The sequence below is a fragment of the Oncorhynchus masou genome, chromosome 12 (genome assembly GCF_036934945.1).
Source record: "Oncorhynchus masou masou isolate Uvic2021 chromosome 12, UVic_Omas_1.1, whole genome shotgun sequence".
Lineage (NCBI taxonomy): Eukaryota > Metazoa > Chordata > Actinopteri > Salmoniformes > Salmonidae > Oncorhynchus > Oncorhynchus masou.
This window is the reverse complement of record NC_088223.1, coordinates 52,008,214-52,032,021: the sequence shown is the minus strand read 5'-3', so window position 1 is coordinate 52,032,021 and position 23,808 is coordinate 52,008,214. Positions and strand designations below refer to the sequence as shown.

Below are 23,808 nucleotides of genomic sequence, written 5' to 3'. Positions count from 1 at the left end.
GACTATTAACACATACCTGTTAAAGAGGTGTCCTGTTATCCCTTTCACCTTGCACATATTTCGCACACACTCTCTCTCTCCGCTTCTCCTCTCGCTCTTCACTTCTCCTCTCTCTTCTCTCTTCTCTTTCTCTCTCTACTCTCTCAAGGAGTCAATCAGTGATTTCTACTGGTATTACTCTGGGAAAGATATCATTGATGAGCCAGGCAAGAAGAACTTCTCCAAGGCCATGACAGTGGCTAAACAGATCTTCAACAGTCTGACTGAGTACATCCAGGTGAGTATAAACCCATTCATCTGTACAGCATGTAGATGACTGGATGTTACTGGGTATGGTATGTGTGTAACTGTACCTGGTGCCCCTCCCCCCCTCAGGGTCCATGTACAGGCAACCAGCAGTCCTTGACCCACAGCAGGCTGTGGGATGCAGTGGTGGGCTTCCTCCACGTCTTTGCCCACATGATGATGAAGCTGGCACAGGTACAAGCTGCCTACCTCAACACATACTGTACCCATCTCTCACCATACAAAACACCGCCAGCAGCATTTAGAAACCACAAATGATCTACCTTAAGCAAACATTGACTTGTTGTGCATGAGGAAATGACACAGTTGAAATATCACACACATGTATCTGATATGTTCTCTTGAAAACCTGTGTGTAGCTAGTATACACTGCTTGCTGTGCACAACATACACGATCAGCTTGCAAATGCACCTACAAGATTGTGGTTTCACAATCAAAAGTGATCTGTGTTACCATTGCAGGGGTGAACATTTGTTATGAACTTACACTTGACTGCCAATTTTGCACTTGACAAACACTTTTCAAGTACACAACTTGAATTATTTTGTTGCATTGTTTGAGTCTGTCATTTCTAAAAAAATATATATATATTTGCGGTAGAAGTAGTTTCTAGAAACTGAATCTGGAATGGTGAACTAAATATTAGTGTGATGCTAAATCCTCTGCTACATCAAAGTGTCCGCTCTTACGCCCCCCCCCCCCTCAGAGATCTCCTCATGCTCTCTTTTTACCTGACATTCACACAAATGCACTGGCTTGCAGACCTCCCACCTATATGACTATGGCAGTAGTAATTGAAGAAATGAACACCATATTTGTATCGTAGTTAGTAGATTGGTAAAGTATATGTAAAGTACTTAGCGTTACGTATATTAGTGATGTCATGTTAGTACATAACACCTTGATAGAAGTTTCACAGGAAAAACCAAAGTACTTTGAAATGTAGCACTGTCTTTGCGTTCTTACTCTGCTTACAAAATCGTATGAGATAATGATTATGTAAACTGTCTTTCACATGGTCTATGCAGGGTAAAGTATGTATTCATTTTATTTATCTATCATTGACGTGATTGAGTGTTTACCAGTTTTTTTTCTTCTTCCTGATTCATCCCTGGTTTCCTTTTTTTCCCCCCGGTTTGTTTTATACTCACCTGCCTTTTAAAGCTGGAATAAGAACTAGAAAAGTACTTATTGTTTTTGTAATGCAACATCCAAAACAATTAAAACAACTGAAAACAACCTACTGCGACAATAAAAGGCAGAGGTCCACATTGCTTTATTTGGTTAACGCAAAGTGCTTTATAAAATTACATTACTAACCTACCTGCTGTATATTGGATTCTCATTCCAGACTTTACTCAACTTCTTTATTAAAGTGGCAATCAGCAGTCGAATCAATAACAAAGCGTTTTCCCTGCCCCGTTTCGGGTAAAAAGCTGAGGGAAGGGGCTGGAGAAATGTAACCACTCTCAAATTCATAGACCGAGCTATGGATGCAAGGATTGACCATACATTATATCAAAATTACAGGTTTCACCATGTTTTTGTTTACATTTACATGATTCATTTAAATAAAATGGATGTAGCAACTGCTGATTGCCCCTTTTAACGGTCTGCATTAGGCATAGTAACATGAAAGGCTTTAAAGCAGGTGAATGTAAAGCTAACTGAGAAAAGAGACAGCCCTTTAACAATCCCTGATGGAGCATACACTGTATTAATCTGCCCCTCTGTGTGACCTCATTTATGACTTGGATGACCTAGATACACAGTAATGGATGGTTGGCTGTATACTGTTCACTTCTGACCTGATGCTTTCTGACTAATTCTAACTTTGCCCCGGCATAAAGTCGGAGTTGCATGCTACTCTCTAGTCTTTCTGTGTTCAATTAATATTCTTTTTCACTTTTTAATAGTTTTTCAACTAATGTTTTTGGCCAAAAAAAAAACCAAGTGAACATACAGGTTCTCTTGAATTGTAAGTTCCGTACATGTCAAATGTAACTTGATGTGTGTGTGGTACATGTTTTATTTTTTTTCTCCTGATTTGTTAATTGTTTATGGTGAAATATTTTAAATGTGTGTCTCAATAAAATGCAAGCAAAGGATCATCTTCAGGGTAAGGTTATATCACTTTAACCTTCAGCTCCTTATGTCTTAACATGGAGACATTTACTCTAATGGCAGTTTCGTACTAGTTCATGTATTTCTTGGAGTACATAGAGGTAACTGCCAAAAATAAAGGAAACACCAACATTAAGTGTCTTTAAAGGGCGTTGGCCGCCAGAACAGCTTCAATGCGCCTTCGCATACATTTCTGGAACTCTATCGGAGCGACGTGACACCATTCATCCATGATAAATTTCACCATTTGGTGTTGATGGTGGTAGAAAATGCTGTCTCAGGCACCGTGTTCAATTGGGTTGAGATCTGGTGATTGAGACACACACGATTTAAACCCCCTATACTCCTGTGAGACCCCTCTTTCAAAGTCACTGAGATCTCTTCTGCCATGGAGGCAAATTAATGGGCAACTGGGCATTTTTATACAGGACCCTAAGCATGATGGGATGTTTTATTTGTTTTAACTCAGGAACCACACCTGTGTGGAAGCACCTGCTTTCAATATGCTTTGTATACCTCATTTCGTCAAGTGTTTCCTTTATTTTGGCAGTTACCTGTATTTTCAGCGCAGACCCCAGATGACGTAGAGGAGTAGTTATTTAACCACTGTGGGTGAATTTATCAAAGAAGATATAGCATGACTCTCGGGAGTAGTAGAGCACATAGTCGGTGGGAAAGGACATTTTAGATTTGGAGACTCATTGTGCTGAATACTCCTTAATGAAAGGTGTTTGCACTGAAATCCAAAACATATGGATTCAGACCATCCCACTACTGTCACACTGCATGAATACTTCTAGATTCCATTGGCATAAGAATTATCTTCATTATCATTATAAGTCTACAGGCCTAAAATGTTCTGTACAGTGTCTTGAAGTATTCGCACCCCTTGACTTTTTCCACATTTTGTTGTGTTAAAGCCTGAATTTAAAGTTGATTACATTTAGATGTTTTGTAACTGGCCTACACACAATGCCCCACAATGTCAAAGTAGAATTGTGTTTTTTTTAATGTTTACAAATGAAAAATGAAAAGCTGAAATGTCTTCAGTCAATAAGTATTCAAGCCCTTTGTTATGGCAAGCCTAAATAAGTTGAGGAGTAAAAATGTGCTTAACTTCGGGATCGGTGTCCCTTCCATGGTACGGTTGAGCTAACATAGGCTAATTCGATTAGCATGAGGTTGAAAGTAACAAGAACATTTCCCAGGACATAGACATATCTGATATTGGCAGAAAGCTTAAATTCTTGTTAATCTAACTGCACTGTCCAATTTACAGTAGCTATTACAGTGAAAGAATACCATGCTATTTTGTTTGAGGAGAGTGAACAATTTTGAACATGAAAAGTTATTAATAAACAAATTAGGCACATTTGGGCAGTGTTGATACAACATTTTGAACAGAAATGCATTGGTTCACTGGATCAGTCTAAATCTTTGCACATACAGTGCTGAAATAATACATTCTGTCTGTTCTCTTGCATTTCAAAGATGGTACAAAGAAAATACAAAATAAAGTTTTTTTCCTTTGTGTTATCTTTTACCAGATCTATTGTGTTATATTCTACTACATTCCTTTCACATTTCCATAAACCTCAAAGTGTTTCCTTTCAAATGGTACCAAGAATATGCATATCCTTGCTTCAGGGCCTGAGCTATAGGCAGATTTGGGTATGTCATTTTAGATGGAAATTGGAAAAAAGGGGCTAATTCTTAAGAGGTTTTAACAAGCCACATAAGTTGCATGGACTTACTCTGTGTGCAATAATAGTGTTTAACATTATTTGTTTAATGACTACCTCATCTCTGTACCCCACGCATACAATTATCTATAAGGTCCCTCAGTCGAGCAGTGAATTTCTAACACAGATTCAACCACAAAGACCAGGGAGGTTTTCCAATGCCCCACAAAGAAGCAGACATTAAATATCCTTTTGAGCATGGTGAAATTATTATTTACACTTTGGATAGTGTAATACACCCAGTCATCACAAAGATACAGGCTTCCTTCCAAACTCAGTTGCCCGAGAGGAAGGAAACTGCTCAGGCATTTCATCATGAGGACAATGGTGACTTTAAAATAGTTACAGAATTGAATGGCTGTGATAGGAGGTAACAGGATGAATAAACATTGTAGTTATTCCACAATACTAACCTATTTGACAGAGTGAAAAGAAGGTGAGCCTTTACAGAACAAAAATATTCCAAAATCCTATTTACAACAAGACACTAAAGTAATTCTGCAAAAAATGTGGCAAAGCAATTAACTTTTCATCCTGAAAACAAAGTCTTATGTTTGGGGCAGTGAGTGCACTCACCATATTTTCAAGCATAGTGGTAGCTGCAGCATGTTATGGGTATGCTTGCAATTGTTAAGGACTGGTGAGATTTTCAGGATAAAAAATAAACAGAATGGAGCTAAGCACAGGCAAAATCCTAGAGGAAAACCTGGTTCAGTCTTCTTTCCACCAGATACTGGGAAATGAATTCACCTTTCAGCAGGACAATAACCAAAACACAAGGCCAAATCTACACTGCAGTTGCTTACCAAGAAGACAGTGAATTTTCCTGAGTAGCCGAGTTACAGTTTGACTTGATTCTGTTTGAATAATTATGGCAAGACCTGAAAATGATTGTCTAGCAATGATCAACAACCAATTTGACAGAGCTTGAATAATTTCTTAAAGAATAATGGCCAAATGTTGCACAATCCAGGCGTGGAAAGCTCCCAGAAAGACTCACAGCTTTAATCGCTGCCAAAGGTGATTCCAACATGTATTGACTTGGGGTTGAATACTTATTTAATCAAGATATATTAGTGTTAAACTTTTTATATATATATATATATGTATATATTCATTTATTTTGCAATTTAAAGTAAATGTCCTTCCACTTTGACATTACAGAGTATTTTGTGAAGATCGTTGACCAAAAAAGACAATTAAATCAATTTTAATCCCACTATGTAACGCAACAACAAAAGGTCAAGGGGTGTGAATACTTTCTGAAGGCACTGTATGTGTTTGTACTGTCTCATAGGATTCCAGCCAGATTGGCCTGCTGAAGGAGCTACTGGACCTCCAAAAGGACATGGTGGTTATGCTGCTCTCTCTACTTGAGGGTAAAAATGAATTTTTATGACAATCTTTCTGCTGTTTCTGCCCTTTCTCTTTAATTTCTCTCACCTTCTTTATCATTTGCCTCCATTTTATGCCATGTTTCAGGTAATGTGGTGAACGGCACCATTGCCCGTCAGATGGTGGACATGCTGGTGGAGTCGTCCAGCAACGTGGAGATGATCCTCAAATTCTTTGACATGTTTCTCAAACTGAAGGACATTGTGGCGTCAGACGCCTTCCGTGATTACGTGACCGACCCCCGAGGGTTGATCTCTAAGAAGGACTTTCAGAAGGCAATGGACAGCCAGAAACAGTACTCTCCCTCTGAGATCCAATTCCTGTTGTCCTGCTCAGAGGCCGATGAGAATGACATGATCAACTTTGAGGAGTTTGCCGACCGCTTCCAGGAGCCAGCTAAAGACATTGGATTTAACATTGCAGTGTTGCTGACCAACCTGTCTGAACATGTCCCTCATGACCTCAGGCTGAAGAACTTCTTAGAGCAGGCAGAGAGTGTACTCAACTACTTCCGCCCCTTCCTGGGCCGTATAGAGATCATGGGTGCCAGCAGGAAGATAGAGCGTATTTACTTTGAGATCAGCGAGGTCAACCGCACACAGTGGGAGATGCCTCAGGTCAGAGAGTCTAAACGACAGTTCATCTTTGATGTTGTCAATGAGGGGGGCGAGTCGGAGAAGATGGAGATGTTTGTCAACTTCTGCGAGGACACCATCTTTGAGATGAACATCGCCTCCCAGATCTCAGAGCAGGAGGAGGAGAAGGAGGAGGAGGATGATGATGAGCCGGCTGAAGGAGGAGCTGAGGCAGGAGGAGGTGGAGGGGGAGATGAAGAGGGCAATGGAGAGGAAGGAGAGCCAGAGTCCAGCTCTGCCTTTGCAGACTTCATCAACAGCTTATTGAACTTCCTGAGTATCTTCACCTTCCGTAACCTGCGCAGGCAGTACCGCAGGATGAGGAAGATGACCATCAAGCAGATAGTGGTGGGTCTGGCCACCTTCTTCTGGACTATCCTCATTGGCATCCTGCACTTCATCTACAGTGTATGTAAGGGCTTCTTCCTGCTCATTTGGCAAACTCTCTTTGGAGGAGGCCTGGTGGAGGGAGCCAAGAACATCACAATGACAGAGATCTTGGCCAGTATGCCCGACCCCACCCAGGACGAGGTGCACGGGGACCTGCCAGGGGAGCCTAGGACTGGGGAGGAGCAAGAGGCAGGAGGGGTGACTGACCAAATGGACACAGGCGGTGGAGAGGAGGAGGAGGAGGACAAACAAGACAAGGAAGGTGGGGGGCCTCCACGCATTGATGCTCCAGGAGGACTTGGTGACATGGGAATTGAGGCCACTGTTGAGCCTCCTACTCCTGAGGGTACTCCTTTGACCAGGAGGAAACAGGTGAGGCACCGTTCCTATTTAATGCAGAGAGTAAAAAGTGCATTGTGAGCTTTCCAGTAAAGTATGTCTACATTCACTTATACTAATTAGCTTTTCTTGTGGTTTGCAGCAACCAGAGGAGGGTGCTGCTGCAGCTGCTGATGGCCAAGCTGCTGAACCTGCTCCTGCTCCTGCTCCTGCCATAGAGGAGCCCCCTCCAGAGCCTGAGAAGGCAGAGTGAGTACCTCATGTACAGTAGATAAACCTGTCCTGCCTCCCTACACTCTCCCATCCCCATTTATTAACCAATACTGTACATGCATTCATCTTTTGGTGTTTGTTGGAACGTGCTATAAACCAAACACCCCATTTACTTAATTTTCAGCACTGAAAATGGAGAGAAGGCTGAGAAAGAAGCTGAGACCAAAGAGGAGGAGAAACAGGAGGAACCGAAGGAAAAGAAGGCCAAGGATAAGAAAAATAAGAAACAACACAGGGAGCAAGGGTTCCAACTCTGGACTGAGCTGGACATCCAAAGGAACAAATTCTTGGTTAGACATGGCAATTCAATAATTGCTTTCCTCTAATCGTTTTTGTGACTTACTGATGTGGCAATTTGGATACTGTCAATTCCTCTGTCCACCTGCGATTTAATACAACGTTTTGTCTCTTTCTTTCCCAGAACTACCTCTCTCGGAACTTTTACAATCTGCGTTTTCTGGCACTGTTCATTGCATTTGCTCTAAACTTCATTCTACTCTTCTACAAGGTGAACAAATTTGTACAGGTTATATATATATATATAAAAAAATAGCTGTCACTTGAAATACACAATATATACAAAAGTATGTGGACACCCCTTGAGAAATTTCCATCACTGCTATAGCTACCCCGGTCAACTGTAAGTGCTGTTATTGTGAAGTGGAAACATGGTACAGTAGGCTACACAAGCCTACCATTTGATTTGAAGCTCACAGCGGGACCACCGAGTGCTGAAGTGCGTAGAGTGTAAAAATCTGTCCTCTTCAGTCGTAACACCCACTAACAGGTTCCAAACTGCCTCTGGAAGCAAAGTCAGCACAAGAACTGTTCATCGGGAGCTTCATGAAATGGTTTTCCATGGCCAAGCAGCCGCACACAAGCCTAAGATCACCATGCACAATGCCAAGCTGGAGTGGTGTAAAGCTGGCCACCATTGGACTCTGGAGCAGTGGAAACGTGTTCCCTGGAGTGATGAATCACGCTTCACCATCTGGAAGTCCGACGGACGAATCAGGGTTTGGCGGATGCCAGGAGAACGCTACCTGCCTCAATACATAGTGTCAACTGTGAAGTTCTATGGAGGAGGAATAATGGTCTGGGGCTGTTTTTCATGGTTCAGGTGACTTAGCTCCAGTGAAGGGAAATCTTTACGCTACAGCATACAATGACATTCTAGACAATTCTGTGCTTCCAACTTTGTGGCAACAGTTTGGGGAAGGGCTTATCCAGTTTCAGCATTGCAATGCCCCCGTGCACAAAGCGAGGTCCGTACATAAATGGTTTGTGGAGATTGGTGTAGAAGAACTTGACTGGCCTGCACAGAACCCTAACCTCAACCCCATCGAACTCCTTTGGGATGAATTGGAACGCCGACTGCGAGCCAGGCCTAATCGCCCAACATTCGTGCCTGACCTCAACCCCATCAAACACCTTTGGGATGAATTGGAACGCCGACTGCGAGCCAGGCCTCATCGCCCAACATCAGTGCCTGACGTCACTAATGCTCATTGCTGAATGGAAGCAAGTCCCTGGCCGCAGCAATGTTCCAACATCTAGTGGAGGCTGTTATAGCAGTAAAATTGAAAAAAAAAACATATTAATGACCATGATTTTGGAATGAGGTGTTTGACGAGCAGGTGTCGACATACTTTTGGTCATGTAGTGTATCTGACCGTCATTTGATTTGTTTTATGTGTGATACCCTCTCCAGGTGGGAAGTGGCATGTGGTTGTATAGTGTTCTGACCTAAACATTACAGATAACCAGGGTTTTAGATTTTTAAATTCAAAGAACTTCCAGAATTGACTGCCTTCAATTGGAATTGACCTCATCCCTGCATAACACGTCAAGTGTTAAATGTTCAAATGCATCTGTGTTGTGTCTCTGCCTGTGTCCATTGTTCAGGTGTCGGACAGCCCCCCTGGAGAAGGTGATGAGGTGGAGGGCTCTGGCATGTTTGAGGGCTCAGGGGTGGGGGCGCTGTTTGAGGGCAGTGGGCTGTTTGAGGGCTCAGCAGAAGAGATGGAGGGATCTGGTGGGGATGAAGGAGGAGACGAGGAGGAGGAGGAGGAGGGCCCAGTCTACTTCTTCTTGGAGGAGAGCACTGGCTACATGCAGCCCACCCTCACATTCCTGGCCGCCTTGCACACAGTCATCGCCTTCCTCTGCATCATCGGCTATAACTGTCTAAAGGTGAGGTTCATGCAATAGTAGATACTACTACAACTACTGCTACTACTACCGTACATACATACACACACACACCACATACATACATACACACACACACACACACACACATACATACAGTGACTTGTTAAAAAAGTTTGAAATATCCAATAAATGTATTCGGCCCCTTGAAGCCTGAAATGTTTGAAGCCTGAAATGTGGCAAAAGGTCGCAAAGTTCAAGGGGGCCGAATACTTTCGCAAGGCACTGTACATACATACATACATACACACACACACACACACACACATACACACACACACACACACACACACACACACACACACACACACACACACACACACACACACACACACACACACACACACACACACATCTACTACAATGGAGGCTGCTGAGTATCAAACATACCATTCCATTCACTCCATTCCAGCAACTATTATGAGCCATCCTCCTCTCATCAGCCTCTACTGTATTACTACTTCTACTACATACTAATCAAATCAAACTGTATTAGTCACAAGCTCAGAATACAACAGGTCTAGACCTTGCAGTGAAATGCTTACTTTACGAGCCCCTAACCAACAATGCAGTTTAAAAAACACGGATAAAAATAAGAAATAAAAGTAACAAGTAATTAAAGAGCAACAGTAAAATAACAATAGCGAGACTACATACAGGGAGGTACTGGTACAGAGTCAATGTGCAGGGGCACCAGTTAGTTGAGGTAATATGTACATGTAGGTAAAGTTATTAAAGTGACTATGCATAGATGATAACAAGAGAGTAGCAGTGGTGTAAAAGAGGGGGAGAGGTGGGGGGGGGGGCAATGAAAATAGTCTGGGTAGCCATTTGATTAGACGTTCAGGAGTCTTATGGTTTGGAGGTAGAAGCTGTTTAGAAGCCTATTGGACCTAGACTTGGCGCTCCGTTACCGCTTGCCGTGTGGTAGCAGAGAGAACAGTCTATGACAAGGGTGGCAGATTGTTGTTGTCTACCCTTACCACCTGGGGGCAGCCTGTCAGGAAGTCCAGGATCCAGTTGCAGAGGGAGGTGTTTAGTCCTAGGGTCCTTAGCTTATTGATGAGCTGTGTGGGCACTATGGTGTTGCACTCTGAGCTGTAGTCAATGAACAGCAATTGGCTGTCTCTTTTGTCCAAGTGGGAAAGGGCAGTGTGGGGTGCAATTGAGAATGCGTCATCAGTGGATCTGTTGGGGCGGTATGCGAATTGGAGTGGGTCTAGAGTTTCCGGGATGATGGTGTTGATGTGAGCCATGACCAGCCTTTCAAAGCACTACATGGCTATCGATGTGAGTGCTACGGGGTGGTAGTCATTTAGGCAGGTACCTTTGCGTTCTTGGGCACAGGGACTATGGTGGTCTGCTTGAAACATGTAGGCATTACAGACTTGGTCAGGAAGAAGTTGAAAATATTAGTGTAGACACTTGCCAGTTGGTCCGCGAGTGCTCTGAGTACACACCCTGATAATCCGTCTGGCCCCGCGGCCTTGTGAATGTTGACCTGTTCAAAGGAAAGTGTGACCACACATTAGTCTGGAACAGCTGGTGCTCTCCCGCATGCTTCAATGTTGCTTGCCTTGAAACGAGCATAAAGGGCATTTAGCTCGTCTGGTAGGCTCGCGTCACTGGGCAGCTTGCGGCTGTTTCCCTTTGTAGTCCGTAATAGTTTGCTAGCTCTGCCACATCCGACAAACGTCAGAGACGGTGTAGAAGGATTCAATCTTAGTCCTTTATTGACGCTGTGCCTGTGTGATAGTCCATCTGAGGGCATAGCGGGAATTCTTATAAGCGTCTGAATTAGTGTCCCGCTCCGTGAAAGTGGCAGCTCTCGCCTTTAGCTCGGTGTGGATGTTGCCTGTAATCCATGGCTTCTGGTTGGGATATGTACGTACGGTCACGGATGTTGCCTGTAATCCATGGCTTCTGGTTGGGATATGTACGTACGGTCACTGTGGGGACGACGTCGTCGATGCACTTATTGATGAAGCTGGTGACTGAGGTGGTATACTCCTCAATGCCATTGGATGAATCACAGAACATATTCTAATCCTGTAGTGTAGCATCGACGTCATCTGACCGCTTCCGGATTTTTTTTCATCAAGAACACGAGTGATCTGTATCTTGACATAAACATCTGAATGACAACAGACAATGTGCGTTCCTCTCAGATCCCTCTGGTGATCTTTAAGAGGGAGAAGGAGCTGGCCAGGAAGCTGGAGTTTGATGGTCTTTACATCACAGAGCAGCCTGAGGATGATGACATCAAAGGCCAATGGGACAGGCTGGTCCTCAACACACCGTAAGCAAGCTCCTAGAAGTCCACCTCTACCAATAATCGTATATCATCTCCTTTCAGAAAGTGTGAGGAATTACAGCTTAAATGATGCACATCTTTCCTCATTTCTATTCACAGTTCTTTCCCAAACAACTACTGGGACAAGTTTGTCAAGCGAAAGGTAAGACACTTTTTGGTTTTGGAGGCTCTGAAGGGATGAAGTTGGTTAAGTTGGTCTCTGGATGGAATGGCCCATGTTGTATGTCTGTGTGGCCAGGTCCTGGATAAGTATGGAGACATTTACGGCAGAGAGAGGATCGCAGAGCTCTTAGGCATGGATCTAGCCTCGCTGGACGTCAGTCAACAAACTGATAAGAAGCCAGAGGAACCAGACAATTCCACGTTGGCCTGGTATTAAACCAATGCTGTTATTACACACTTCTCCAATCTTGATTGGGGAGCTTTTCATGTTTGTTTTTTAGCCACTTAAATGAACGGTATATTGTTAACCCTACTAGCTACATAAATACTAGAACATTTTGTCATTGAAATCCAATCCTATACTTTTCAGGTGTACATCTATTGACTTTAAGTACCAGATCTGGAAATGTGGAGTTGTGTTCACAGACGGGGTAAGAGGGATCAAAGATGAATACTATTTTCTATATTTGTGCCGTAGATGTAATGGTTATAATAATTGTTCATTTTCATACTGTAAGTTGAAGACAAGCTTTATATGACTATTTCAATCTCTTCCCCCAGACTTTTCTCTATCTGTGTTGGTACACGATCATGTCCTTGCTTGGACATTATAACAACTTCTTCTATGCCTGTCACTTGCTGGACATAGCCATCGGTGTGAAGGATCTGCGTACTATCCTGTCCTCTGTCACCCACAATGGGAAACAGGTAGGGAGCTGAACAGTAACACCCTTCCAGCCTCCGTTTGTCAGTGAATGTGCTGCTGATACGACTCATTCCCTGTCTCCCTCCTAGCTCATGATGACATTGGGCTTGTTGGCAGTGGTGGTGTATCTCTACACTGTAGTGGCCTTTATCTTCTTCCGCAAGTTTTACAATAAGAGTGAAGATGAGGATGAGCCGGATATGAAATGTGACGACATGATGACTGTGAGTCGGTGCTATGTTTCCTGCCAGCTCTATGCTGTACCATATACTCTATAGTCGTACAAGCGTGTTTGAGTTTACTTACTACTTCTCTATATTCAATGTGCTCTCTTCCCTCCACTTGTGTCAGTGCTACCTCTTCCACATGTACGTGGGAGTGCGTGCTGGCGGTGGCATAGGGGACGAGATCGAGGACCCGGCGGGAGACGTGTACGAGCTCTACCGGGTGGTCTTTGACATCACCTTCTTCTTCTTTGTCATTGTCATCCTGTTGGCCATCATTCAGGGTAAGGCACCGTCCCTCTTATGCATTCCAAAACACTACTCCACCACTGTACAGTACCTCAAGCTAATGGCAATCTCGGATATCTAGTCATAATGTCATTCGACTGTAAGGGATATGAGTTTGTGTGTTTCCTACAGGTCTGATCATTGACGCCTTCGGAGAGCTCCGAGACCAACAAGAGCAGGTTAAGGAAGACATGGAGGTACAGATCTTTTTTTTTTTTAAATGTTATTGTATCTTTGGCGTTCATCAGTTTTAGGTGAGTTTAAGTCAGTCACATAGTTGGGCACATACCACCATCTTGCCTACTGTTTCTGTTTATTTGATTCTTGTAGACCAAGTGCTTCATCTGTGGAATTGGAAGCGACTACTTTGATACGACGCCACACGGCTTCGAGACCCACACCCTGGAGGAACACAACTTGGCCAACTACATGTACGTGTTCTCCCTGTAATCAGTCAACAGTGTGTGTCCATGACCATCTGCCATCACGCTGACCTGCCGGTCTGTCTGTCCTCTGCAGGTTCTTCTTAATGTACCTCATCAACAAAGATGAGACGGAGCACACTGGCCAGGTGAGTCTGTCAGTCAGTCTTTGTGTTCGTGGCACCAAATGCCTCCCATTTTGTAGCCATTCATTTCAATTGGCTGTCTCTTCTTTTCTCCCTCTGTCCTGGTTCCTCTTCTGTTCCAGGAGTCATATGTGTGGAAGATGTACCAGGAGCGAGCGTGGGACTTCTTCCCTGCCGGGGACTGTTTCAGGAAGCAATATGAGGATCAGCTTGCATAACCATACTACTACAATTAGTAGGTTTAATAACATAGTAAACCATACTGAAATAGCTGCACAATACTGTATGGAAGAGAGTTGGACCCAAACACATGAAAACTAAATAACTGCATTTAGAAGTGTTTGTAGCAATGTCAAGTTGAAACATTAAGTGACAGTAATTCTTGAAATGTCATTGTGCGCATGAATGTGGGAAACTACTCCCATTTGCCAACACCCACAAATATTCTCAATAATTAAGTGCATTATGCATGTCAATTTTGTAAAACTTCAGTGCCTAAATTATTGGAACAAACTTTATTGGTCGTATACTACAGCAGCATCTTGATACTGTACCAAAACTGTCATTATTGGTATAGTACTTTGATATCTCCTCCTACTCATAAAGCAAGAGATACCGGTACCAGATATACTGTAAACACAACTGGAGTATAGTTGATGGTACTTTATCCTTCAAAGCTATTTTACCAGCCCACTGGAAAAGCGCTATAACCACTACATACAGTACAATATTGACTTTAAATGCTCTTCAACGGCTGCTTTTCAACTGACAAGGTTTTTCCCTGAAATGTTCTTTGTATCTGTTTTAATTATTACTATTTCTCTCAACAGAACTGATGATGGTTACTGTGTCGTTGCCGTAGGAACTAGGGTTTGTGTATTTATTTGTTTTTAATTTATTGAATGTATTTTAAGCCTGGCTAGTCTGAATGCCATGAATGCATTATTGTATCCAGTACATTGTTTAGTTTGAGGGAACTCGCTACTTTGTTTTCTTAAAACAAAAACAAAATACTGGTTTATTAATGGGTTTGTTCATTGGTTTATTAAATAAAAGGCTTTGATGCACTTACAGTTTGATGTAGTTTCCTTTCAGTAAAGGGTTATACCAATTTATTACACAGTCCGTGCCAACGGATTAGTTGATTTGGTTTCTTAATATTCATATTGGGAAGATAAATATTTATCTAGCATGTGATTTGGTGGCTCCACATTAGTGACAATTGACTACAGTGTATACAGTATGTACATAACCGTTGAACCGTCCGTAACACAACCAATCCTTGATTTGTTTTGACCTTGTTAATTTGACTACTTGACTTTCTTCAGTATTTCTTCACAACTACTGGAAGTCCCTCTGTGAGCCTTTTAAACCTCACTTCCTGAAGACCCTCCGGTCCCATCCTTCTCCTTCCCTGTTGTCCTGCCCGTCCAGCAATAGAGAGGAGGTGGGGGAGGAGGAGCAGGAGGCCTGGAGCTGCAGGGTGGGGCTTGACGAGGAGGCCATCCAGCTCAGGCTGTCAATAGAGTCATTGAGATAGGGCTGGGCCTCGCGCTGAGGGCAGAGTACATAGCGATCAGCATGATGATGATGCACCTGGACGGTTTCCAGAGGGCCCATGTTCTTCTGGTAGGACGGGTGAGGCAGTCCAAAAGGCTCCCAGCCCCCCACGGCCCCCGACAGAGAGCCTGTGGGCTCCTCCATGTTGACGTAGAGCAGGTCATCAGCCTCCTCCTGCTCGGGCATCTCCTCCAGGGCTTTCTCCAGGTCACAGCGCAGGGAGGGGAACCCCGGGCGGTCCTTAGGACTCAGTAGCCAGCAGGAGAACATCAGGGAGTAGCTACAGTATAGAGGAGATACAAAATTACCCAAAATCCAGATACTCCAGGAAAGGTACATTGGTTGCCTCTACTATACACCACTAAATACAGATCCAGAAACAGGCACTCACATGGTGTCCAGGCAGCTAGGGGGCTGCTTGAGGCGGTTGCCCTGTCTAAGGTAGTCGTAGATCTCACTGTTTTCCACTCCAGGGTATGGCGTCTGTCCCCGAGTGGCTATCTCCCACATAGTCACTCCAAACGACCACTTCGAGAGAGGGAAATAAGCACAGTCACAAAAAGAATGTACTTGTATTTACTCTTTGTTATGAATTCTTCTGCAGGATGTTAAAACCCAAATAAAGTAGGAGACATGGGTCACATAATGTAGCTGGACAAAGTTTGGATAGCTCACCACGTCACTCTTGGTGGTGTACACTCGGTCTGCCAGGCTCTCGATGGCGATCCATTTTACTGGCATCTTTGAAATGCGTCCTTGTCTATAGTAGTCTCCATTATAGATCTTCTTAGATAGGCCAAAATCAGCCACACACACAGTCATATTCTCGTTCAGCCTGCAGGACAGATATATACTGAGTGTACAAAACAGTAAGGACACCTGCTCTTTCCGTGAAAGACTGACCAGGTGAATCCAGGTGAAAGTGATGATCCCTTATTCTTGTTAAATCTACTTCAATCAGTGTAGATGATTTAAGCCTTGAGGCAATTGAGACAATGGATTGTGTATGTGTGCCATTGAGGGTGAATGGGCAAAATGAAAGATTGAAGTGCCTTTGAACGGGGTATGGTAGTAGGTGCCAGTTGCACCGGCTTGTGTCAAGAACTGCAACGCTGCTGGGTTTTTCACACTCAACAGCTTCCCGTGTGTATCAAGAATGGTCCACCACCCAAAGGACATTCAGCCATCTTCACACAATTGTGGGAAGTATTAGACTCAACATGGGCCAGCATCCCTGTGGAACGCTTTCGACACCTTGTAGAGTCCATGTCCTGAAGAATTTAGGCTGTTCTGAGGGCAAAAGAGGGTGGGTAGAACTCAATATTAAGAAGGTGTTCTTAATGTTTTGTGCACTCCGTGTGTGTGCAGATGAGCACAAACAACGTAATAGCAGCGTAAAACAGTACTGTTACTTGTATCACTCAAGATGCTCAACTTGTGTCACAATCATTCTCTCAGACCATCACAGAAAAACATTGAGGAGTATGTGTGAGAAACAGGAGGACACGGACAGGACAGAACAGAGAGGCGAGAATCCCCACATGCAGTTTCGCGCTGCCAGGTCTCTATGGATGAACCTCTTGTCACTCAGGTATTCCATTCCCCGTGCGACGTCTGTCATGAACTTCACCAACATCTGAGATGGCAGGGACTGATGAATGGAGACAGATGATAAGATACAGACAGGGGGTGCTATACAGCAGCACAAATGGAACACGCAATGAAAGGAGAAAAGAGCTCAATTTTTATTTGTGTAACAAAAACCTTTCCGATCTGCGTGGGAGGGAAGGGAACTGACCAAAGGACTGTCCCCAAGTCGAGAGTAGAGCAGGAAACTGTGCAGGTCCCCGTGTTTCATACAAGGCAGGATGACGACAGGGGATGGGTAGCCTCCCCTCTCTACCGTCTGCAGACACACTCCTACAGGGAGGATTGGGGAAACAACCGAATGAATCGAGTCAAGCCTACTTGGTAACGGACATTTGGGAGACAAAAACTACAGCGTGTTAATAGTCGCTCGATAAGTGACAAAACAAAATCAGCCCAGTCTCTCACCGAGGAGTCTCATGACGTTGGGGTGGTCAAACTCCTTCATACAAGCAGCCTCCCTGAGGAAGTCCTCCATCTCGGTGCGAGTGCAGATGGAAACTACGAGAGGGAGAAGGAGAGGGTGGCTGAGGTCAAACTGACACATACTGCACCATGGGAGACGCACATGGGGACATCCGACACTGTCCGATCACTCACTCTTCATGGTCTTCACAGCCACTTTGAGGACAGTCTCTTCATGCACCAGAAGCCCTTCCATGACGGAGCCAAACTCCCCTGCAGATCAAGACATGGACGCGCTGTTAGTCCGGTGGGTTGGTGTAGCTGGGGATCTAAGCCTCTTAAGGCCCTAGGATGTAGTAGTTCATGACTGACTGGGTGACAGCACATAGCGTATGACGAAGGCTTCAGCTGGAGCTCACCCTCGCCGAGGGTCTTGCCCAGGGTCAGCTTGTGTCGGTCCACCATCACATCCTGCAACTTGTGCTTCAGCTCGTCACTGATCACCAGGCTGTTCACTGCGGACAGGGTTAATACTCTCTTACACAGAAACAGGGATTCTTAAAACATGCAGTATTGGAAAAATAACTTGAGCGTTAATTCTCTCCCACTGCCCTTAAACAAATGAGAGATTCCATTTTGAAGAACAATGCAGAATATGAGTCCATTATTGTGAAACTGTTCTAGGCTTACAGTCTATGTTTCCTCTTCCTGTTTTGTCTTTTCACAACGATGTGTGTCGAAACAAAATGCTCTGGCAACAAAACACATCCCAAAACTATGATTTAGAACATTTCCCATTTGTCCTGAAAGAAATATAATTCAATATTTGGAAGCCTTTTGTCCTCTAAGAATAATAGCAGCGTGACTGCAAAGACTTGAACTCTAATTCTCAAACTAATTTCTCTGTGTTCTCCAGCGGATTGTGTTGTTAACAGCCAGATCCTGACACCACTCTGCCCCCCCCCCTCCCACTCCCCACCACATCTGGCACAGAACAACATTGAGCAAACGGATGAAATCTGATCTTCAACATCTGTTCCTGAACTCCCAAACTTCATGACACACCGCTTGGTTCCAAGGCGTTTACCGGTGACTGTTCCTCTTACGTCACTGGCATGACAACTCACGTGTGGCTTCATTCGACTGGTGATTGTAGGTGCGTCGGGCGCTGTATCTTACTACGAAGTCTCCACCGCCGTTTCTCATAGGGTCAAATGTTTTCCTGTCGCGCAACACACAAACACACAGGTGTTTTTAATTGATCGTCAAACCGTAATGATGACGACAAAAGAATAGAACAAAGGGGATACAGGGAGACCCATAGGTACATACCCAAAGCATGTCTCTCTTTGACGCAATATGATTGCATACACCACGATGAACCCTATCAAGGCCAGACCGACAGCAATCCCCATGATCACATACCACCAATGCCAGGAAAATGCCTGATGTGGGGAGAGATCTAAAAAGGCAGGAAAGAGAGGTATGTAAACTATTACACAGACACTGGAATATGCTACCTGATTGAATCAACTGAGAACATTTGGAATCTCCTGCCGTTTTCCTCCTCTCCTTTGCCCCATCCCAACCATCCTACTGTCTCCCTCTGTTCTGTCCAGACTCACCAGGCTGTTTCTGTTTGAGGGTTTGGACAGGGCTCCAGGGGCCACACCCTGCCACAGTACAGGCACTCACACTCAGGGACACACTGTCCAGGAGGCTGGAGAGCGGGATAGCTAGCTCAGAGGACTGAACTGACTCCATAACAGCCTGAAGCAGGAAAACAAAACAACAGCAAAGATTCTCATATAAATATATAATGGGTGAGAGAGAGAGAGAGAGAGAGAGAGAGAGAGAGAGAGAGAGAGAGAGAGAGAGAGAGAGAGAGAGAGAGAGAGAGACTAATACATATGTTTACTTTGACAACTGTAACATGGGTTACCTTGGACTTGTTAGGGGTTCTGTACTCCACTCTGTACCCTAGTATCTGGCCATTCAGTCTGCCTGGCGGCTTGGTCCAGCTGACAATAACCTCTGTTCCATTAAACAGTCCACTCACATTGTCTGGTGCTGCCTCTGGTACTGTCAGATCCATGCCAAAAAAGGAATAATGTTTACAACATATCAAATGACCTGTAACACACACTACCAAACTCATGCTGTTAAAAACCAGTGTGCAAAGTTCTGTGCGTAAAATGTCATCTTATTAAGAGAACAATGTAAATAAAGGCATTTTTGTCACGTTGTGAGTCTTAGCGTGGGCTGCGGCTGGAGCCTGTACTGGACCCTGCCTGGTGATGTCATCGGTGAGTGTTCCACTGCTGATCGTTTCCATATGTGGCTCCACCCCGGCCAACAAAAACACAAGCACCTTCCCCTCTCCCTCCATCTACCCGGCTCTCTCTCTCGCTCGCTCCCTCAGCCCGCGCCCCTCTCACTCCCCTCTACCTCTGACCCAGGAGCAGTGGAGAGAGATGTAGATGGGAGGGATAAGATATTTTTACTTTGTGGGGAGGTCGGGAATATTGCTCGCTCGCACACACACACCTTACAGGTCTGTGCCACGTCATGCGCGCATGTTATTTCCAGATAAATAGGACCGACAAAAGCAAAGACTCTAAATGGTTTGGTTAGGCTAAGCACTAGGAGTCATGAGTTATCTACCGCATGCAACAACAACAACAACAAGTGTTTGAAATGAATGAATTTGACAGTGACGGTCAGCATCGTTTAGCTAATGGAATCAAACTAATCTAAACATGCATTCTCCCAGCACAAAAAGGGTGTTTTCTTTTAAGCCTGACATCTGGAAACTGATTTGATAGAATGGAAAATTCTTTAGCGGTCAGTTGATGGTGTGTTGATGTGCACTACACCACTGTGAAATTGGCTGTTTCCCCCTTTCCCCTTCTCTCCGAAAGTCTCTCTTTCTATTTCCCTTCTACACAAACATGTCTACATTACAGACTGCGGAAAGCATGAGTTGGCATGGAAAAACCGCTTCTCCACCGGCCATAATTCAAACACACTGCGGCATTATATGGACACAGCAGGATTGAGCCACCTCTGCCAAACCATGAATAGAGAATGCTTAATCTGTTTCCCTTCTGCCCTCAGTACCTCCTCCTTCGCTCAAGCAACTTTCTCAATATAGAAGTTTATATTTTAAAACACTGAGGATGGAGAGAAGGGTGTTCTTACTGGCAAATGTGACTGTCTGTTGCCAGCTCAGAGGAATAGCACTGAAAATCTTGATTTAACTAACGTCAGGTTCCATCCATCTGGCCCTTTTCAGATGAATATTTAGAATGAAACGCTAGACCCCTCTGCTTTTCAAAACCATATACCTGTATCTCTTCTGTCTGTTTGATCAAAAACACTTGAGAATCCTTAACCAATTCCCAAACATTTCTTCTTCTTTCCAGAACAACCTTTGACCCATAACCAGCCTAGCTTCACAGTCACTCAACTCTCGTTGTTCCCCCTGTAGGTCACTGACCTCTGCTACATAGGTATCGCACTTTAACATTAACTCATTGTACTGTAAGTCACTCAGGACGAAATCATCTGCTAGAATACCTAAGAGTTGTAGATGTGAATACATAACAAAATGCATGATCAGTAATAGAATTGCTATAAACACACTCTGATGGGGTGGTGGGTCGAGGACTGTGGCAAACAGCTTACCTCCTTCAGATGTGCGCAGTGTTACCCATGGTGTCCAGGGGGAAGCACCTTGACTGCTACGGCAAGCCACCCTCACGTCATAGGAGGAGTAGGGCTCCAGGTCTGGGATCAGGTGTCGGGCAGGTGGTACATTTACATTCTGATTGTGGACCAGGTGATTAAGCAATGCAGTGCGGTCAGGACCAGATGGAGCTGCCTGTATAGAGCACACAGAGACAGGATACACCCCTCCAAAGCCAGGCTCCCAGGAGATCAGCAGGGAAGAGATGGTAACCTCTACGGCCTGGACTTCATGTGCCTGGGAGGGAACCACTACACCCAAGACAAGAGAGGTAGTCATGAATGAGGCCAAACAAATCAACATAGTCATAAGTCGTTTACGTCGAACGACTTCCCTGTTGGTACGGACCTGTCACTGTTCCCGAGGCTGAGGTAGCCACACCTTTACTGTTGTGGGCTTCACAGGAGAAGCTGCTTGTATGGTTGAGGCCTAACAACGGGGATGCAAGGAGGTGGTCAGTCAGACGGACAGAAAAGCAAATAGACAGTTACAGAATGCAGGTTTCAATTTTAAGCCAGTATAATGTGCTGTTTGTAAGCAAAATGCAAAAGTAAGAGAAAAGTCTTTACCTGTGATGTTGAGAGTGGAGGGCGAGTGGGATACAGGGTCCTGGAGCGTGTTGAGTGGTCCTCCATTCTGCAGCCAGATGATCCTGACAGGTTCTGGAGGCCCATGGGCCATACACTGCAGGCTGAGGCTAACATTAGCCTCTACTGTCATGTCATGAGGCTCCACTGAGAAATGAGGGATTCCTGGAAAAGACGATGAACTCTGAGTAAGATACTGTCGAAAATAAAAAGACAGATTATTGAAGAGACAGAGAGAAACTCTACCTTCTAGCTGAATGACCCCTTCCTGAGACATCAAGTCCTTCCGCCCCACTGTTGCCATGCAACGGTATCTCCCAATGTCTGACAGTTTCACATGATCAATTCTGATGACAGACAAGACATATTACTGTCACTGAAAAAAAAGATAAGTCAGACTAAGAATGTGTGACATAGACAGAGAGAGAGAGAGTCATAATTGAGAATGACCTGAGTTCACTGAGGGTCAGCCAACTTCCTTCAGTGACAGGCACTTGGACTTGATTGGTGTCAGCGTAATCAAGGGATTGACCGTCCCTAAACCACACCACATCCGGAGGCTCCTCTCCACCTCCATCTCCCTGGAGAGTACAGAGCACCTGCACCGGCTTACCCAGGGATGAGGTTACATTGGCTGGGCTCTTCACAAACTGAAACACTTGATTCAAAGGACACCCATTAATCTGAATGTTAAACTGACATTCAGTAAATATGGTCCCTAAATTAGATGAATGAATACCAAGTTCACTCGGGGAAGCATGAGCTAAGTTTACCATTAAATATAGTGTAAAATTGTCTTGTCAATCAACTGTAATATTAGACTAACCCTATATACCTGCCTAAAATGTTCATAAGTAAGATAAACCGCAATGAAAGAAAATAACATACGTTTTTCAAATAATACAATTTATGTTTCTCAAATGATAAAACATACGTTATGGTCATTTCTGAGAGGTCATTTATATTGCTAAAATGACAACATAATCTCTGATATCATCAATGCTGACTCACCTGGCACAGGGACCACTGTAACTTTTATACCCATCAACAGAAGAACAAATAAAGGCAAACACCCTCTGCTGCCCTTCATCCTCGTTCAGGTTTGCTCTTGAAGAACAAGATTGGTCTCTACTACGACTAAAATTATGCCTCAGACAGACATCTTTCCATCCTTCCAGGCAAAAAAATGAAATTCGTCCTCGCACAGTATCCCCGTTAGACTATTTCCTTAAGGTTTCAGACGCTTTCCAAAAAGTTATCCTTGAGATTAGACTATGCCATTCATAGCAATTATTGAAAAAGTTTTTCTTCTTCCAGGAGTCGAATTCACAATATAACCTACTACTGCTGGATCTGATGTAGCCTATCCCCGAGACTGAATTTAGTTTAATAAGCAAATAGTCCGCGAGTATTAGGCATGTCTCTCACGATTGAATTACTCATAGGGAAAACTTTAGCTCTTGACTAGCTCAACTGGCCGCAAGATGGCGCTATTATTCCATTGCGAAATAATAGCGCCTTCCTGCGGCCGGTTGGGCTTGCTCTTGACATTTTCCCCCTCCATTACTCCCTCTTCTTCATTCACATTTCTGACTTTCATGGACACTCAAACGTTGAAGAAATAGTACATTGAGAATAGTACATACTTTTAGAGAATTTGTTCCGCCCCTAGCATACATTACATACTATGAAGATATATTTTTTCTATTTATCTGATGTTGGAAAGTATGCTGCGTTCGTAACCAAATGGGATGTGGGAATTTAACAGTTGTGAAGTCGTAAATACCAGTTGGATGTATTCAAATGGTCTGAAGTCTTTTAGAAACGCTGATTTGTTAATGGCAAACAAGCAGTATGTCAATAAAATAAATATAATTTGAGATGCAAATGTCCCTCCTGGGTAAATCCATTTAAATTCAATCACTTTTTGACTGCACCCCTTTTGATTTGAACGAAATCTTCCATACATATTTTGCCCATTTGTAGAAGTGCTCAGAAAGTGACTTTGTGGACCTGAATGACAAAACATTCAACAAATAAAGGTGCTCAAAGCTCACCTATTTTGCGTACCCCACCATACCATGAGACATCCGTGTCTTCATCACTGGAAAAGATAAACGGTTGATATTGATATAATTTAAAAGCTAACTAACAGGGTTGTCAAACTATTTAATAATTTGTTG

General features: G+C 43.9%; 2 protein-coding genes across 2 annotated transcripts in view; one reads left to right on the top strand and one right to left on the bottom strand.

Moving 5' to 3' along the window:
- LOC135550359 (ryanodine receptor 1-like) overlaps positions 1–14,745 on the top strand; it is a 71,173-nt gene extending 56,428 nt beyond the window's left edge. The window contains exons 88-106 of the mRNA XM_064981077.1: positions 149–277; positions 376–480; positions 5,471–5,552; positions 5,656–6,965; positions 7,075–7,181; positions 7,330–7,495; positions 7,627–7,713; positions 9,111–9,398; positions 11,585–11,715; positions 11,830–11,872; positions 11,969–12,102; positions 12,263–12,323; positions 12,454–12,600; positions 12,688–12,822; positions 12,950–13,106; positions 13,243–13,307; positions 13,441–13,541; positions 13,630–13,681; positions 13,801–14,745. Coding sequence (XP_064837149.1) covers positions 149–277; positions 376–480; positions 5,471–5,552; positions 5,656–6,965; positions 7,075–7,181; positions 7,330–7,495; positions 7,627–7,713; positions 9,111–9,398; positions 11,585–11,715; positions 11,830–11,872; positions 11,969–12,102; positions 12,263–12,323; positions 12,454–12,600; positions 12,688–12,822; positions 12,950–13,106; positions 13,243–13,307; positions 13,441–13,541; positions 13,630–13,681; positions 13,801–13,896 — 3,396 coding nt within the window. The 3' untranslated portion in view covers positions 13,897–14,745. The remainder of the gene's footprint in view (positions 1–148; positions 278–375; positions 481–5,470; positions 5,553–5,655; positions 6,966–7,074; positions 7,182–7,329; positions 7,496–7,626; positions 7,714–9,110; positions 9,399–11,584; positions 11,716–11,829; positions 11,873–11,968; positions 12,103–12,262; positions 12,324–12,453; positions 12,601–12,687; positions 12,823–12,949; positions 13,107–13,242; positions 13,308–13,440; positions 13,542–13,629; positions 13,682–13,800) is intronic.
- On the bottom strand, positions 14,023–23,065 carry LOC135550358 (tyrosine-protein kinase receptor UFO-like). The gene is made up of 18 exons (XM_064981076.1): positions 22,637–23,065; positions 22,076–22,283; positions 21,872–21,972; positions 21,608–21,790; positions 21,387–21,467; positions 20,978–21,289; positions 19,233–19,372; positions 18,916–19,060; positions 18,623–18,752; positions 18,418–18,512; positions 17,710–17,805; positions 17,486–17,563; positions 17,294–17,386; positions 17,037–17,158; positions 16,780–16,889; positions 15,914–16,073; positions 15,630–15,766; positions 14,023–15,518 (listed from the first exon to the last, which is right to left on the bottom strand). Exons 1-18 carry the CDS (start codon positions 22,713–22,715, stop codon positions 15,053–15,055), a joined length of 2,736 nt encoding a protein of 911 aa, XP_064837148.1. The 5' UTR covers positions 22,716–23,065; the 3' UTR covers positions 14,023–15,052.
- Positions 23,066–23,808: the final 743 nt, after the last annotated feature.